Raw genomic sequence first — 17,765 nt, forward strand, 5'->3', positions numbered from 1 at the left:
CACCCAGGCACCCCAAAACTCCTGTTTTAATTTGTACTTTTAAACTTTGTGAAGTTGAGGCATCTTTGTAGGCTTCTTTATCATGTTTATTTCACATCTTATCTTTTTTTTTCCTAATGAATAAAAGGTAAGGGTTTTTTGTTTTGTTTTTCCTTTTTAGTTTTTTCATCTTTTTTTTTTTTTTTAAAGAGATCTTTGTATTCTAAAAGAAATTATCTTTTGCCCTTCTCCCTGGTGGTTAGTGCTGACAGTGTGGAGTGTGTGCTCTGGGCTCGGAATACACATTTATTATTATTTTAAAAAACCAAAAAAATCTAAAAAAATCCTTTAAAGGAAATTATCTTTTATCTTTGATATAAACTGTGAATGTGTTCCCCACTTTGTCTTTCTGACCATATAGAAGTTTTAATTTCACGTCGTAAATTTGCCAGTCTTTTCTCTATGGTTTCTGGGCTTTGTTTCATGCTTAAAAAGACCTTCTCTAGTTCAAGATTATGACAAAATCTGAGACTTCTTCAAGTTTTGTACAATTACATATTGCATTTAAACCTTCATTCTATCCGCAGTTAATTTTATTGTAAGGAGGTAGGGGTACAACTTTATTTTCCCCCCAAAAGACGAATGTCCCAAATGACATTTATTAAGTAATCCACATTTCCCCCACTGATTTGAAATGCCACTTATATCACATGTGAAATTCACATATGTATTTGGGTCTATGTCTGACTTTCCTATCTGTTTTTTATCTGTCTACTCCTGCACTATTACCACATGGGTTATTATACTTTTATGGTCTAATTAAAAATCTGTTAGAGCTAGTTGGCCCTCATTACTTTTACTTTCCAGAACTTTCCTGGATATTGTTTTTTGTTTTTGTTTTTTAAAATAGCTTTATTGAGATATAACGCATACAGCATGCAATTTCCCTTTAAAGCACCCAATGCGATGGATTTAGTATCTGCAGCCATCATCACAATCAATTTTAAAACAATTTCATCACCTCAGAAATAAACCTCATACCCTTTAGCTTCATTCCCTTATTCCCTGGCTCCTCCGGCCTTAAGGAACCATTAATCTACTTTCTGTCTCTGTAGATGTTCCTATTCTTGATGTTTCACAATAAATGGGATTGTAGAATGTGTGGTCGTCTGTGACTAGTTGATTTTACTTAGTGTAATGTTTTCAGGGTTCATCCATGTTGTGGCATGCATTAGAACTTTATTCCTTTTTATGGCTGAATAATATTCCATTTCATGGACATAGCACATTTTGTTTATCCATTCATCAGTGGACATTGGGGTTGTTTCCGCCTGGTGCCCACTGCGAATAATGCCGCTATGAACATTCATGTTCAAGTGTCTGTGGTGAATGTATGTTTCCAATTCTTTAGGGTCTGGCCTAGCAGTGGAATTACTCATATAGTAATTCTATTTAGCTTACTGAGAAAACTTCAAACCGTTTCCCACAGCAGCTGCACCATTTTGCATTTCTACGAGCAATGCACGAGAATTCCAATTTCTCCACATCCTGGCCAAGACTTGTTATGTACTGTTTTTTGGGTTTTTGGTTTTGGTGTTTTTTGGGGGTGGGGAGGGTTTGCTTTTGTTTTTGTTTTAATTCTAGCCAGTCTAGTGAGTGTGAAGTGATCATCTCATTGTGGTTTTATTTGTATTTCCCTGATGGCTAATGTTGGTGAGTAACTTATTATGGGCTTATTGGCCATTTGTATATCTTCTTTGGAGAAATGCATATTCAAGTTCTTTTGCTCATTTAAAAATTGGGTTGTCTTTTTGTTATTGAGTTATAAAAGTTCTATATTTTCCTGACTACTCTTTTTTTTTTTTTTTAAGTAATCTCTACACCCACAGTGGGCCTTGAACTCAGAACCCCAAGACCAAGAGTTGCATGCTCCACTGACTGAGCCAGCCAGGGACCCCCTGACTACTCTTACATCTGCATTTTTCCATTTGAACTTCAGTATTGCCACATCAAAAATGGCTAGCAATTTTTATGTGGCTTACCAGCAAACAAACAAACAAGCAAGCAAGCAAGCAAGCAAACAAAACAAATGTTCAGCCTGAATTCAGGCCAGATGGATTCTCCCCAAAACAGATGAAATTCTCCCCAAAGCATCTCTCTTTTAAATGACCCAAAAAGGTGTGGCCAGGTATATTGTGAAGTTGATTTAAACCCTACTTGAGGGCGCCTGGGTGGCTCAGTCGTTTGCATCTGCCTTTGGCTCAGGTCATGACCCCAGGGTCTGGGGATGCATCAGGCTCCCTGCTCAGTGGAGAGCCTGCCCCCTTCCCTGGCTTGTTTTCTCTCTATCAAATAAATAAAACTTAAAAAAAAAACCTCTACTTGTGTGCATACAGCAGGAATGGGTTTTAGCATCGTGTTTTCCTCTAGGCTTGTGATGATGGTGTGTGGATGGGAGCTGTTAATTACTCTCTGGCCTAATTTACTTTAGTGTAGCGGTAACTCAGAGATTAAGGCCGGAGTAGCTCTTTCCAAGATCAACATCCCCAACTGGCCTGAGGTGATGATTAATTGATCCCAGGGACTCTTCGCCCTCTCTGGGTTCAGAACCTAATCCAAACTACACTCACAGCCCGACTCACAGCCAAGGGCAGGAGTGCTGGCTGGGCTTCATCAGGGAGCAGTGTGGTTTCCTGAACACTTCAGTCCTCGGGGGGGCATCTGAATGGGAATCAAGCTTTCCTTATACCCATTGTTCAGCCCTTGGGGTATCTGAAAGAGAAGTAAGCACTTCTTAGATCAATATTTTCAAGGCTGATCTGATCCAAGCCTCTGCCTGGAGGATTTGACTGGAGACCCACCATTCTTCCAGCTTTTCTCTCTTCAGGGTGGCTATGAACTTGAACTCCCGTAATAAATGGCTTATATATTTTTTCCCCTAGGAAATGTGTGTGAATGTGTGATTATGATGGGGGAAGATGGGATAATGATAGATTTAAAACTGGACACCTGTGGTGCCTGCTCCTTTACAACGGAGTTTCTCCACATTTTCTTCATTATGGCCCTCACCTAAGGAGTGTTTTTAGACTATTTTTCCTAATCATGGGATTTTAATACTATGACATTTTAATACCACAGATATACTATATGCTATTTATGTACTATACGTATATCTGTGTTTTATACTTAAGAATAATAGGATTTGTTTGCCCCCTTGGGGGCATATGTCTCCCACGGAGGATATGTGCATCTCAGTAGTTCTCAACCACCCCCTTGGCAGCCTCCACCATGTAAAAGGGGGAGGCAGGCAGTCTAACAGGTGCTTTGAGGAGTGTAAGCTAATCGTGTACATTTGTTTCACTAAGTGCTTGGTGCATGGTGAGTGCGAAATGAGAGCCCTTGTTGTTGCCATTATTATTATATTAAGCTTGGTCACAGTGATGTTTGTAACCCCTTCTCAGACTGTGGGTTCCCATGGTGCTTGAGGGCTGGCCAGAGGTCCAAGGCATTCCAACCTGGAGCTTCAACCAGAGGCCCCACAGGGTACATAAGGAAGGAAACCGAGCTGGGTGGGGACTGGGGCCACTGGACAGGCCTCAATGGCCCATTTACTTGTGACACCTGTTCCCAGGTGCAGCCAGCTGGTGGCGTCTGAACTTTCCATTTCTTAGAAGCTGGGAACTGGATTTCTCCTTAAATCTCCTAATTTTTAAGCACTGACTCAAACATCAACAATTACGCTATGTGGACGGAACAAGAGAGATGAAACCAAGTCATACCGACTTGTCCAGGGTTAATGGCATAGCTGGCATTCCAATCCACGTCTTTCCAAATCCAGTGATCCCTCCACTCAACCCAGCCTCCCCTCTACCACTCACGACCCTCCCCACTCCACTCTTCTTGGGGGGGGGGTGGGGTCCTTCAATGCTTCTTCTTCCCCGCCTTCCTGCCTGGGGAAGGAGCCCCAGATTGGGCCATTCGGGGACTGGGACAAAAGGGTCCAGCTCCCCTCCCCACCACCCGGCCCCCTTCCCAGAAGGACATGGATTCCGTCTCTGGGTCGGGACCCCAGCCGTACTCACCGGGAGCCGGGAGCGGGGGCCCAGCGGCGTGAGAACTCGGGGCGGGCGGGCGTGGGGCAGGCGGGGCCCTGGCGACCTCACCATCCCCATCTCGGGATGAAACGCCCCGTTGTTCGCGCCGCCCCTCTGACCCCCCCACCCTGGTCATTGTTCTCTGTTAGCCTGGGTCGCGGGTGGGAGGCGAGGCACGCAGGGGTTCCCGAGCCTGGCTCTGCGCCAGGCCCGCGGCCTTCGGCCCTGGGGCCACTGGGGCGGCCGCGCCCGGGAGCGGGAGGCGAGCACGCGGGGCCGGGCGGCTCAGCCGGCGCAGCCATGGGCTCCCGTGGCTCCCACGCCGCGCGCATTCCCGACGGGGACAGCATCCGGCGGGAGACAGGCTGTGAGCGGCGCGCGGGGCTCGGACCCGGGGACGCGGGGGGTCCGGAGCGGGGGCGGCTCCAGGGAGCGTCCTGGATGGCGGGCGCGGGAATCTGGGGCTCCCTCCCTGCAGTCCAGGTCCGGGGCGAGTCCGGCTGCCAGGTGGAGCCGGGCAGCCAGGTGTCCTCGAGCCCGGCAGGGCGGCGGGTTGAGAGGGGTGAGGAGGAAGGGGGCTGGCCTGGTGGTTCGGTTCCCCCGCGGGAGGGCGTCGTCACTCCGCCTGCAGCCCCAACGGCGCGGTCCCCAGGTCCCCGGCGGGCGTCCCTTCCAGCGAGCTCCTGTCCCCCCACCGCGGCCCGGGGTCGCCCGGGGAGGGTCCCGCCGCGCGTCCCCAGCGCCCGCGGCCGTGTTACCCTTCCGCCTTCCGTCCCGTAGTCTCGCAGGCCAGTCTGCTCCGCCTCTACCACCGGTTTCGGGCCCTGGACAGGAACAAGAAGGGCTACCTGAGGTGAGGGGGCGCTGGCTTCAGGACCTGCCACCTCTGTCTCCCTTGTTCCATTCCCCTCTTTAACTAACCCTCCGTCTCCGTCTTTTTCTTACCTACCCCTCTTTGAACTTTGACCCAACAGCCGCATGGATCTGCAGCAGATTGGGGCGCTGGCCGTGAACCCCCTGGGAGAACGCATTATAGACAGCTTCTTCCCTGATGGGTGAGGTCTCGTTGGGGACGGGGCGGGGGGGGGGGAAGGGCTTGTGGGGTAGGGCTTGGGGAAGAATTGGGGACAGAGGCAGAGGGAGGCCCAAGGTGACCACTGTCTCTGCTCCCTTCCCCCCCCCAGGAATCTGCGAGTGGATTTCCCAGGCTTTGTCAGAGTCCTGGCTCATTTTCGACCCGTCGATGATGAGGACCCAGGCATGCGAGACCCCAAGGAACCTGAACCCCTCAACAGCAGAATGAACAAACTTCGCTGTGAGTTTGTGGGGACCCCCTCCCCACGTGAGACCCTAGGTATACCCCACCAGAGAGAGGCCCCAGGCACCTCCCTTTCTTAGCCAGCCTCTAGATGACTTCCCCCACACCTCCAGGGTGACCTTCTGCTGGAAGAGAACCAGAGAAGACCCACCTTCCCTTCCCCTTCCATTCTCTTCCAGTTGCATTTCAGCTTTATGACCTGGATCGAGATGGAAAGATTTCCAGGCATGAGATGCTACAGGTTAGAAGAACGCAAGGAGAAGAGATGCGATGTGTGAAGTGTGGGTGGTTGAAGGGAAAGGTTGTGGGGGGATGGGGCGCGTGACTGGCCAATGGGTGTGCAGACGACTGAGGTATTAAGTGGGAATCCGGCACTGGGTGGGATTTAGTTGGGAAATGGGATGGGGAGCAGTAGGGTGTGAGGATGGAAATAGATCAGTGATTCTTAACTGGGGGTGATTTTGCCTCCTGAATGCTGTTGGCGATATCTAGAGACCTTTTTGGTTGTCACAGCTGGGGAAGGGGGCGGTACTACCGGCATCTGGTGGGTAGAAGACAAAATTGCTGCTAAACATCTTTCAATACACAGGATAGTCCCCTTTCTCCCCACAAGGAGTTACCTGGCCCCAAATGTCAAGAGTGTTGAGATTCAGAAACTGCAACAGATATGATGAAGTGGGGGGTGGAAGGGGGAATAGTGGGAGGGTGAGGTGGGGGATGGGGTGGAGGACGGAGGGAGGTTAGGTCATAAGATTTGGGGCTGGATAATGAGTTTGGGCATACTGTTGAGGTGAGTGTGAGACTGTGAGAGGCAGGTGGGTGTTCGAATGGAGAAGCAGTGGGGGAAATTATTGGGGGAATATGGTGGGGAGTGAAAAAAATGGATGAAGGATTGATTACAAAATGGGTAATACCATTTGGGATGATATGGGTAAGGTTTGGGGGATGGGGCTAGTGCCTCCTCTTTATGGCTGTCCCCCTCCATGCCTCCCAGGTCCTCCGGCTGATGGTTGGGGTGCAGGTGACAGAAGAGCAGTTGGAGAGCATTGCGGACCGCACAGTGCAGGAAGCGGATGAAGATGGGGATGGGGCCGTGTCCTTCCTGGAGTTCGCCAAGGTCAGAATGCCCTTAGACCTAGGGAGTTGACATCAGTAGTCCCTAGGACAGATGGATGCAGGAGAGGAAGTTGGAAGGAGGTGGGCAGAAGGATCGGGGTCGCCAAGGAAAGGTGGGGCTTCGGGGATGGGAGAGGAGGTTGGAAGCCTAGAGGACTGAGCTCCTGACTATCACCTATCTCCCCCCACCAGTCCTTAGAGAAAATGGACATCGAGCAGAAAATGAGCATCCGGATCCTGAAGTGACCCCTTGGTGCCTTTGGCTAGCTCACACAAACCAGTTCAGCCTTGGATTTATCTTCAGCCCCCACAGAGGCTGGGCCCCCATAAACTGGATTCTTGTGTCTATGGTAAACTCCATTTAGGGCCAAGGAGAGAAAGGCGGAAGGGCGTGTACTAAATAAAGTCTGGTTCATCTGATCTCAGATTGTGAATCAGCCAGCAATCTTCTGGTTGCAAGCGACTGGAAACCCAACTTACAGCGACTTCAATAAAAAAGAGATTTTATGGGCCCATATAATTAAAAAGTTTGAAAGTATCTTCAGAATGCTGGACAAGTCTGGAAGTGTCTTCAGGAACAGTTAGATTCAAAGGGCTCACACCATGCTATCAGGACTCAGTGGTTCATTTCTCAATCAGTTTTCTTTTGCGTTGGCTCTATTCTCAGGAGGGCTCTTTCCTCTTGGTGGAGGATGGCCACCAGCAGCTCCAGGGCTCCATCCTACTAGCCTAGTAATCCAGTGGGAAGGGATTTCTTTTTTCAGTAATTCCAAGCAAAGAGTGCCATTGTCCTGAGTGGGTTCTTGTCCCACATTAGGGTACCCAGTGGAGGAATTCTTGAAGTCTGACTTTTTAAATGGGTCTTCATGGATTCTATGGGTGCACGCCACTGTGATGGGGGTGGGCAGGTGGGGGCAGAGATGATAGAAAAGTAATAAACAAGACATACCTTCCCAGGGCATGAAATTATTCAAAGATCTGGAGAATAATTCCATTTTTTCATGGTAAGGTGTTCAAACATTGCTATATCGCAGAAGAGAGGGTAAAAGTTGCATAAAATTGTGAGATCCTGTGTCTACCGCAAAATGCTTTGGCTGTGCCTGTAGGAGATGCTGTTGGTGCCCTGCCCATTATCTTCTCCCAGTGCTGTGCTGGAGCTGTCTTACGTCAACACACGAGACTCAAGTGTGCCTCTGGCTTCCATCTGCGTTTTCAGTGATGTCCCGTTGGTAGCTTGAATTGGCTGTGGTGGGATATTTACACCATGGGCGTTGGCAAATGCAATAGACCAGGGCTTTTCTGCTTAGGAGAGCCCCTTGTTAAACTTAGCAGCACACCACCTGCTTGGCATTCACCATTCCGGTACATCAGTGGCTTCCATCTTACCCCAGCTTTATTGTATCATAATAGGTGTACAAATAACTGTACATAATTGATGTATACAATGTGATGAGTTTGGACGTAGGTATACACTCATGTTATCATCACCACAATCAAGAAATAAACATCCATCATCGCCAAAAATTTCCTTGTATCACTTTGGTATTTGTGCATGAGTGTGTGTATATGTGTCATTAGAACACTTAACATGAGATCTACTGGCTTAACACATTTTTTAAAGGATTTTATTTATTTGAGAGAGAGAGAGAGAGAGAGAGATATCATGAGTGGGGGGGGGAGGGACAGAGGCAGAGGGAAAAGCAGACTCCCTGCTGAGCAGGGAGCTGAACGTGGGACTTGATCCCAGAACCCTGAGATCATGACCTGAGCCAAAGGCAGATGCCTAACCAACTGAGCCATCCAGGCACCCGTGGCTTAACAAATTTTTAAGTGTACAACACCAAATCGTAAACTACAGGCACATTGCTGTGCAGAAGATCTTTGCAACTTACTCATCTTGGATAACTGTAACTTTATACTCTTTGAACAACAGCTTCCCTTATCCCCCTCCCCCCTTAAGACTGTTCTATTGTCTACTTCTACGCATTTGACTTTTTTTTTTTTTTTAAAGATTTTATTTATTTATGTGACAGAGAGACAGCCAGCGAGAGAGGGAACACAGCAGCGGGAGTGGGAGAGGAAGAAGCAGGCTCACAGCAGAGGAGCCCGATGTGGGACTCGATCCCGGCGTGCCGGGATCACGCCCTGAGCCGAAGGCAGACGCTTTAACGACTGCGCTACCCAGGCGCCCCCGCATTTGACTTTTTTATATGCCCCACGTAAGAGGAATCATGCAGTTTTTGTCTTTCTGTGACTGACGTGTTTCACTTAGTATCATGTCTCCCAGACCCATCCACATTGTCACAAGTGGTAGAATTTCCTTCTGTTTTAAGACCGAGTAATATTCCAATGTATGCAGATAGCACATTTTCTTTATCCATTCATCTGTGTCCATGGACATTTGGGTTGTGAATAGTCCTGCAGTGAACATGGGAGTCCAGATATCTCTTGGAGATGGTGATTTCATTTCCTTTAGATACATACCCAAAAGTGGGGGTGCTGGGTCATATGGTAGCTCTGTTTTAATTTTTTGAGGAACCCCAATGGCTTCTTCCTTCAAGCACAGACGATCCTCTGCCCAAGAGCTTTGCCTGGCATAGGCAAGTATTCAGCTTGTGTGAAGGACAAGTTGAAGTGCTGGGGAGTTAATGGCCATAGGAGCAGCTGTCAATCAATGACTGATGGAGATTGGTAGATAAATACTCAGTTTATCAACCCCTAAGTTTGGACAACTTAGAGGCATGTTCTCTTTCCTCTGGAAATCTCCAGCAGGTTTGAGCCCCAGTTACTCACAGCGTGAGGCTGCTCCCTACCCCCAACCCTAACCCCCATCTAACCCTAACACCCTCCCCCCATCTCATTCCCTCTCTCCTACCACTGCTTCCTGGATCACCTCACAGATAGACAACTTGCTCTCTGATCCTTGTCTCCAGGCACTTCTGAGGAAAGCCAACTGAAGACGTACTAGACTGTCCAGAACACACATTCACACTGTGGTTGTGGGCACCCAGGGCCCAGGTCAGTGACTGCATGCCTCCTGGCATTTTCCAAGTTCAGGGAGCTGGAAGTCAGGTAAAGATCAAGCCCCTTTGGGGGCTCTCAGAGTGTGGAATTGTCTGGAGTGGCAGATTAACCACATTTCAACTTCGTGTTTGATAGCAGTATGATTCTGACAGACGAGTCTCATAGTTGAGGGGAGCCAGGGGCCAAAGAGAGTATTTGACTCCTTAGGGAGTTTTGCAATTTTTGTCAAAGGATTACCACATAAACAAAGACTTTTCGATTGAGGGCTGTCTGTTTAGTCTTTGGCCCTGAATTAAAGGTGAGAAGTAAGGGAAGGAGGGTGTAAACCTCACTGAGTGGCTAATTTTTCCAGGCACTGTGGGAGAAGATTCGTATGCAGTTGGCCCTTGAACAACACAGGAGTTCAGGGTACTGACCTTTACAAGTCAAATTTCCACGTATAACTTTTGACCTCCCCCCCAGACTTAGCTAATAGCTTACTGTTGACCGGAAGCCTTACTGATAACCTAAACAGTTGAATAACACATATTGGTATGTTATATGTATTTCATGCTGCATTCTTACAATAAGGTAAGCAATAGAAAAGGTTATTTTTATTATTTATTTATTATTTTTTTTTTAAAGATTTTATTTATTTATTTGACAGAGATAGAGACAGCCAGCGAGAGAGGGAACACAAGCAGGGGGAGTGGGAGAGGAAGAAGCAGGCTCACAGTGGAGGAACCTGACGTGGGGCTCGATCCCGTAACGCCGGGATCACGCCCTGAGCCGAAGGCAGACGCTTACCCGCTGTGCCACCCAGGCGCCCCTGAAAAGGTTATTTTTAGAAACTCATAAGGAAGAGAGAGTACATTTACATGACTATACTGTAAAAAATCCACGTGTAAATGGATCCACGCAGTTCAAACCCATGTTGTTCAAGGGCCAACTGTATGGATAGAAATAGAGAAATAGAGGGGAAACAGAGGGAAGAGAGAGAGGAGTGGGGAGAGAGAGGGGGAGATATCTTTCTTTACAGCTAGTCTTTTTTCCATTATAGTCTCTCAAATTTTCCTAATATTTTATACCTCTTTAAAGTTTAGACCTCAAATTTTTTTTAAAAAGGGACACTGCCTGCCTATCTCAGTAGAGCATGTGACTCTTGATCTCAAGATCATGAGTTCAAGCCCCACGTTGAGCACAGAGATTACTTTAAAAAAAAAAAAAAAGTTCAGACTCTTTGGCCCCCTTTGAGAGCTCTTGAATCTACAGGGAAATCTATATTTTTAGTACATGATTCTGATGTTGGAGGTTGAAGGACCAAACTTTTAGAAACACTTACCTAAAGCTTCTGGCCAGACTCCTAGTGACAGCTCTCCATAGGAAGTTCTCCAACATCCATAAAACACAGAGCATTCCCTTGGCCCACAGGCTCTCGGAAAGGCCTCCCACTCATTCCTGCCCATGCCTGCTCTGTGCCACTGGTCAGTGCTACTGGACCCTCCAGTACTGGGGGATCCCCAAGACTCTACTCCCTATTCTGGTAGATGGAGGAGCAAACTATCCCCCCACAGCCACCCCATTAGCATGAAAGCCCTCTGATCCAGCCCAAGCTCAGGAGGTTGGAGACTTTTGTCACACAGGAGGGAGGGGCAGCAGTCTGGCCGGGGTAGCAGAAGCTGTGTGTACCCTACCCTCTCCATAGCGACTCTGACAGCATTACCTGTGGATACGTTCACTGAAGTGGCCGGGGGGGGGGGGGGGGAGCGTGGTGACACCTGTGGGGAGCCCCTGTGCTGTGAGCAGCATTTGCTGAATTTAATGATTTGCTTACCATCCTCAGTCTGGCCACAGTACCTAGGCTCTGGGTTACTATTCACTTACTGTTTGCCTATAAACAGACCCATTTAAAGTGGATACATTTGAGCTTATAAAGGAAACTGAATATCACTCCTGTAAATTAGAAACCAGTACCAATTGCCATAAATAAATGTACAAAAGCAGTACACACAAAGAACCCCCCCCTCAAAAAAGTGTCAAAAAGGAAGATTAGCAAGTGTTGAAGAGTTGTAAGAACAAATCTGCACCAAACAGAGCTTCTCTTTGGTGACCTGAAGGATGGAGGAAGAATTGGGAAGGAAATGACCTTTGCACTGTGTGATTCGAGGATGTTATTTAAAGCCCAGAGGTTACTACTGGACATCATCCTGTGTACCTGAGTTGCGCGTTCCCTACACTGTGGGAACCCCCAGCTGAAGGGCACTATGATGAAGTAGTCCTGGGCAGAGCGTGCCTCCTGCTGGGACAGTTTGGAGACAGCCATCAGTGAGCTAGACACCCTGGTCCTCAGGCTGGCTGCTGGTCAGATTGGGTTTGGTAAGAGGTTGGCCATGGAAATGGAGTCAACTCCCAAGGTCAGGTCCAGGGAAAAGTAGCCTTTCCTCGCCAAGGTGACTGAACCTGGGACAGTGTGTAGGGAGCCCTGGGAAGGGAAGCAAATAGAAGGACCTAAGTTGTGATGTTGGATAGACCTAATTATGGCTATCATTGCTTCTTCTTAACTGATCAGGAAAACAGTTAAGAATAGAATCCTGAACTTGACTCTCAAATACAAGGAAACTCTGGGTTGTCCTCAGCTCCACCCAGTCAATACCAATAAAACTCTCTTGATGTCTGAGAGGCAATATACGGGCTTGGTTTCTGTTTAAAGACCTACCCTGCAGATCAGTGCGGCTCAGTAGGAATGACTTGCGTTTTGGAGTTTTATTAGGCCTGCGATCGAATCTGCGCCCTTCCAATTAATTACTCACTGTATGACGTTGGGTAAGTCGTTTTGCCCTTCAGTGCCTCAGCCTCTGTTACCTGTGAGACAGATGAGAGCAGCCACCTCGTGGAGTTGTCACATCTTGTCTTTCTGTAGCTTGCTGCCCTCCCCAGCCGCCCCCCCCCAAACCCTGCTTTACTTCAGCTGAGGCCCTTTGGCCCCATCTGTAAACTAGGACTCTGGTCTGTATCAGTCAGGATTCTTCCCATTAACTGGTTTATGAAAGAATAGGAATTTATTGGTTCATATAACTGGAAGAAAAGTCCAAAGGTAGACCAGACAAAGGAGAGTCTCAAAAGCTCAATAATACCATCAGAAATTAGTCTTTCCATTCCTCAACTCTCCTCTCCCCAGTGTTGCTTTAGTTCCTAATCGGCAGTCCCAAAGAAGAGAGAGCCTCTCTTCCCCGATTGTCCTGCCCAATGTCCCAGAAGGGAGCCTCAGCTTACTCACTGTAGCCAGTATGGGTGTGTTGTCTTATGTCCATTCCCTAAAAGAAAATCAGAATGCAGTTGCAAAATCAACAAAAAACTATATATGAGTTGGGTTTTTTTTTGGCTACAAATAACAGAATTACCAACTAACAGTGGCTTAAATAATTAAGACAATTATCTCACATTATTAGATGTTTTTGGTGGTAGGCAGTCCTAGATTGTTGAGTGGTCCAACAGTTTTATCAAGGATCCAAGATCTTGTATCCTTTCATTCCTCAGTATATTGGCTTTTAATTCTCTACTCTGTTGCCTCATGGTTACAAGATGGCTGCTGTGGCCGTAGCCATCCCATCCTTACAGGAGCAGTGTCTAGAACAGGTGTCTGAGTGGTTGGCCAAGGCAGCTAAATGTAACTCCTTTCATGTCCCTCTCTTTTGATCATTGAGAACAATCTTTTCCAGAAGTATACTCCCCTCATTGACTACCCTTTACTTGTCACTGATCACAACAAGAACACCTCTAGCTGTAAGGGAGGCTGGAGAAATGAATACCTGACATTTTCAGACTCTATCACGGGAAATGGGTTTTCCTGACAATGATAAAAGGGGAGAGAAATAACAGCTATGCAGTGTATTAGATTCTAAGTGTGACTGCGGAGTGAACAACCCCTGGATGGCTTGTAACAGCAAGAGTTTATTTGGTGCCTATATTATATGTTTTTAGACATCTGCTCCACATGGCTACATGCTGCAGGACCCAGGCAGGAGGGGCAGCCCTGTCAGGGACATGCCATTCTCATGGCAGAATGCAAAACAAAATTGCTACAGGAAACAGCAAAAGTTTGATAAGCATGCACCTGCCATATGACTTGTCTACTTGGATACCACTGGCCAAAGGAGGTCACGTTCCAACCTGAGGTTGATGGGGCGGGAAAGTTTACTCCTTTCACATGGAGCCACTGCCTATCACATGATACTTTGGTTATCTGTTGCTGCGTCAGCAAACCACCCTAAATTTAGCAGCTTAAAGCAATCACGATTTTATTAGCACCGGTGATTTTGTGGATCAGGGAATGGGGCAGGGTCAGCCGGGCAATTCTGCTGCTGTCTGTGGTGTTGACTGAGGCTATTTTGTGGTAGTCAGCTGGCAGATAGTCTGTAGGGTCTGATTTGACTTTACTCAAAGGTCTGGGACCTGGGTAGGGATAGCTGGAAGGCTGGGCTCTCCAGCCAGCAGTGTGAAGACTTCTCCCTTGACAGTCCAGGGCTTCCACCACAGACAGTGTCCCAAGAGACAAGATGTGGGAAAGCCCAGGCCTGACACTGGCACATTACTTCTGCCAAAATGTGTCAGGATAAAGCCGTCATAGAGCCTACAAGTGGAGGGCATACACACTCCCTCTCTGGAGCAGAGAAGTATTAAAAAATTTATCGTCTTTTACTTGCCACGTGGATTATGCAGATGCATAATCTTCCCTGGAAGGGAAATAGATCTTTTGAAAAAGGAATTTTGGGAGGTGGGCGAGGGATGGGTTAAATGGGTGATGGGCACTAAGGAGGGCACTTGGGATGAGCACTGGGTGTTGCATGGAAGTGATGAATCAGTAAACTCTACACCTGAAACTAATACTACACTGTAGGTTGACTAACGGGTATTTAAATAAAAACCTGAAAAAGAAAAAAAAAGGATTTTCAGATGGGCCTTACCTTAGCAATTCACATTTATCATGAAACGATTTTTTTTTTTCCTGCAAAAAGCTTTGTTTCCTTTTGGTCCACGCCTGGGGAGAGGGCTCCAGGCTCATTAAAGGCTGCCTGGTGGGGGACGCCAGACAGGCCCCTCAAAACCTGCTGGGCTTCAGAGGCTCCTAGTCATGCTCGAGAGGTGCTTGAGTCCAGCCCAGTGGGCCAGCCAGCCGGCGGAGGTGAGTCAGAGGGTCACCAAGTCCTCGTCCAGGAAGTGGGTCTCGAGAAGTAGAGCTGGGTGGGCATGCCAAGGGCAGAATCCGGGGCTCATAGACCCAAACGGACCTGCTTCCGGTTCTTCTTCAGAGCTGGGCGGCTTCCTGGGCGCCTGCGCAGCGGGGGAAGAGCACGAGGCCGTCGCGCGGGTTTTGCGTCTTCAAGACACGCTTGGGCTTCTCCTCACCAACTCCGGTGGGGAAGGGGCCCACGCCCTGCAGAGCCGCGTCCTCGCCGTGGGAACGGAGGCCCAGAGAGAGGTAGGTGTAGGAGGCCTGCAGATGCGTGTGGACCAGGCCGGGGCGGGGGTGGAGGGGCGGCAGCCGCCACGTTGGTGTCCTAATGCTGGTGAATCGGGGAGCTCGCGGTTGAGAGGTAATAATGGGGTGTTGGCTGGTCCGGGAGGCAGAGGCTGGCTCATAGCGTGGCTCCGGACCTTGCGACTGGAAAGAAGGTTTGGAGGGTGGTCGGGGGCCGGTAGAAGGGGCGTCCGGGGGTCTGTTCCGTCCAAACGCCGCAGAAGCAAGACACATCCGCGGGACAGTAGGGCACACTGCCATGAAACGCAAATTATTAAAACATAGTTCTGTTAAGTAGTTGTGTATTAGTTAATATTTATCACGAAGTCAAAATAATGAAAACAGGGGTGCCTGGGTAGCGCAGTCGTTAAGTGTCTGCCTTCGGCTCAGGGCGTGATCCCGACGTTCTGGGATCAAACCCCACATCGGGCTCCTCCGCTGGGAGCCTGCTTCTTCCTCTCCCACTCCCCCTGCTGTGTTCCCTCTCTCGCTGTCTCTCTGTCAAATAAATAAATAAAATCTTAAAAAAAAATAATGAAAACATAGTTATGTTAAATAGTGAACTATTTATGTTTTCATTATTTTGGTTTCATATGTTAACAAATAATAACCATGTAACCTGTATGTTAAGCATATAGCTTGTATATTAAGCATATAGGTTAAATAGTTAATATTTATCAGGAAACCAAAATAATCAAAAGAGTTGGATACTGTTACAGAAAGTTCAATGGGACAATAAAAAAAAAAAAAAGTACAGGGGTGCCTGGGTGGCCCAGTATGTTAAGGCTCTGACTCTTGGTTTTGGCCCAGGCTAATCTCTGTGATATGGGGTGGTGAGATCGAGCCCTGCCTTGGGCTTTGTGCTCAGCGGGGAGTCAGCTTGAGACTCTCCCTCCCTCTCCCTCTGCCCCTCCCCACTGTGCTCTCTCTAAACTAACTAAATAAATCTTTTTTTTTTTAAAAAAAAGTACAAACATACACACACACACCCAGTAGAGTATAATATATTATATGTTTATATATTAGACTCCCAAATCACGTCATAAAATGAAATAATAAACGGTTTAGAAAAAAGACCTAAATGAATGCTAATATAATCTCGAGGTAAACAAGGCTTTTCTAAGAATAATCGCCAAGGAAAATATTAATAGTGTTAATTATATAGAAATTTAAAATTTCTCTATCTCCAAAGCAACACTGAATAATGTAAAGACAGGGGCACCTGGGTGGCTCAGTTGGGTAAGCCTCCCAACTCTTTTTTTTTTTTTTTTAGATTTTATTTATTTATTTGACAGAGACAGCGAGAGAGGGAACACAAGCAAGGGGAGTGTGAGAGGGAGAAGCAGGCTTCCCACCGAGCAGGGAGCCCGATGTGGGGCTCAACCCCAGGACCCTGGGATCATGACCCCAGCTGAAGGCAGATGCTTAACGGCTGAGCCACCCAGGCTCCCCAAGCCTCCAACTCTTGATTTTGGCTCAAGTCCTGATCTCAGGGTCCTGTAATCCAGCTGGGTGAGGCTCTGGACTCAGCAGGGAGTCCACTGAGGATTCTTCCCTCTCCCTCTGCCCCTCCCCCTGCTCACACCTGTGCACACGCATGCTCACGCTCTCTCTCTCAAATCTTTAAAAAAAAGAAGAAAAATGTAAAGACAAAGGACAAACTGGAGAATTATTTGCCTCAAGTATATCAGACAAGGGGTTAAAATCTTTTACGTAGAAAAAGCTCTTTCAAATCCATTAGAAAAAGATGAACATCATAGAGGCAAGGAAATGAACAAGAAATTTTTAAAAAGAAATATCCAAAAGCATGTAAAGATGTTCAGGCTCAATGCTGATTCAATTCTCATTGAAACCGTGATTCTTCTAGGATCAGATTTGGTTTTATAAATTAAAAGCCTTAAAAATGGCCATATTCTTTGATCCAGACTCTCATTTCTAGGAATTTATCCTCAGTAAATAATTTGAATGTGCAAAAAGACTGACCTACCAGATTGTTCACCTAAATATTATTTATAACAAAGGGAAAAACCCGAGTCAGCCAACTGTGGAACTGTGTAGGTGGTTACAGCACTAGGGGTCTCCTTTAAAGAAGGAACTTGACCTTCAGCTGCATGGAGTGCTGGAGTTGACAGATTCTAGCCAGGCAGATTTTGCTCATCTGTGGGACTCCTTTAGCAGGAAGTCTTGCTCCAGTGCTCCCCACTGGGCTGACTGACCCTCTGCCAGATGCATCGAAGTCTGGGGTTCTCTCTGGCCAGTGCTTTCTCACCATTTTCATGTTCCCAGGTGTTACTCCCAGTAAACCTAGTCTCCTAACCCAGTGTCCTAACTCCATCTCAGTGTCTGCTTCCCAGAGAGCCCAGTGAGTGGGTCAGAGTTCAGGTACCGTTTGATCAGAGAAGCAGAACCACTAAGGGTGACATGGAATAAGAGGTTTATTGTGGGAGCAGGGAATCGATGGGAAGGTAACCAGTGGGCAAGGTGGTGGCTTTTCTGAATCTGGTATTGGGTGTGAAGTCAGCCAGGTCAGCAATTGGGAAGGAAAGATAACACAGGACATTGGGGAAATGCAAAGATGAATGGGAGCTCATGAGGACAGTGTGGAACCTACAAGGACAAACTGGAACCTGCATCTGTTAGGTCCTCCAACCTTGATAATAGGGGGAAGTGGCAGGAGAAGATGGCACCCATCACAGGCTCATGACCCAGGATTTGGAGGGGCCAAAGGATACCCACA

The 17,765-nt window shown here is 47.5% G+C and overlaps 1 protein-coding gene across 1 annotated transcript; it reads left to right on the forward strand.

The window, feature by feature from the left end:
* The first annotated feature begins 4,268 nt into the window (after positions 1-4,268).
* On the forward strand, positions 4,269-8,020 carry CHP2 (calcineurin like EF-hand protein 2). Its single transcript, XM_026516361.4, has 7 exons — positions 4,269-4,440; positions 4,854-4,926; positions 5,048-5,128; positions 5,258-5,388; positions 5,571-5,632; positions 6,386-6,508; positions 6,700-8,020. The coding sequence occupies exons 1-7, from the start codon at positions 4,374-4,376 to the stop codon at positions 6,751-6,753; spliced, it is 591 nt and encodes a 196-aa protein (XP_026372146.1). The 5' UTR covers positions 4,269-4,373; the 3' UTR covers positions 6,754-8,020.
* Positions 8,021-17,765: the final 9,745 nt, after the last annotated feature.

The sequence above is a fragment of the Ursus arctos genome, unplaced genomic scaffold (genome assembly GCF_023065955.2).
Source record: "Ursus arctos isolate Adak ecotype North America unplaced genomic scaffold, UrsArc2.0 scaffold_2, whole genome shotgun sequence".
NCBI classification, from domain to species: domain Eukaryota; kingdom Metazoa; phylum Chordata; class Mammalia; order Carnivora; family Ursidae; genus Ursus; species Ursus arctos.

Bases quoted from the DNA above. Each gene is read 5' to 3' on its own strand.
- CHP2 (XM_026516361.4), top strand. From the start codon at position 4,374: ATGGGCTCCCGTGGCTCCCACGCCGCGCGCATTCCCGACGGGGACAGC. The intron at 4,927-5,047 runs GTGAGGGGGCGC...TTGACCCAACAG, and splicing joins AACAAGAAGGGCTACCTGAG to CCGCATGGATCTGCAGCAGA. The intron at 5,389-5,570 runs GTGAGTTTGTGG...ATTCTCTTCCAG, and splicing joins CAGAATGAACAAACTTCGCT to TTGCATTTCAGCTTTATGAC.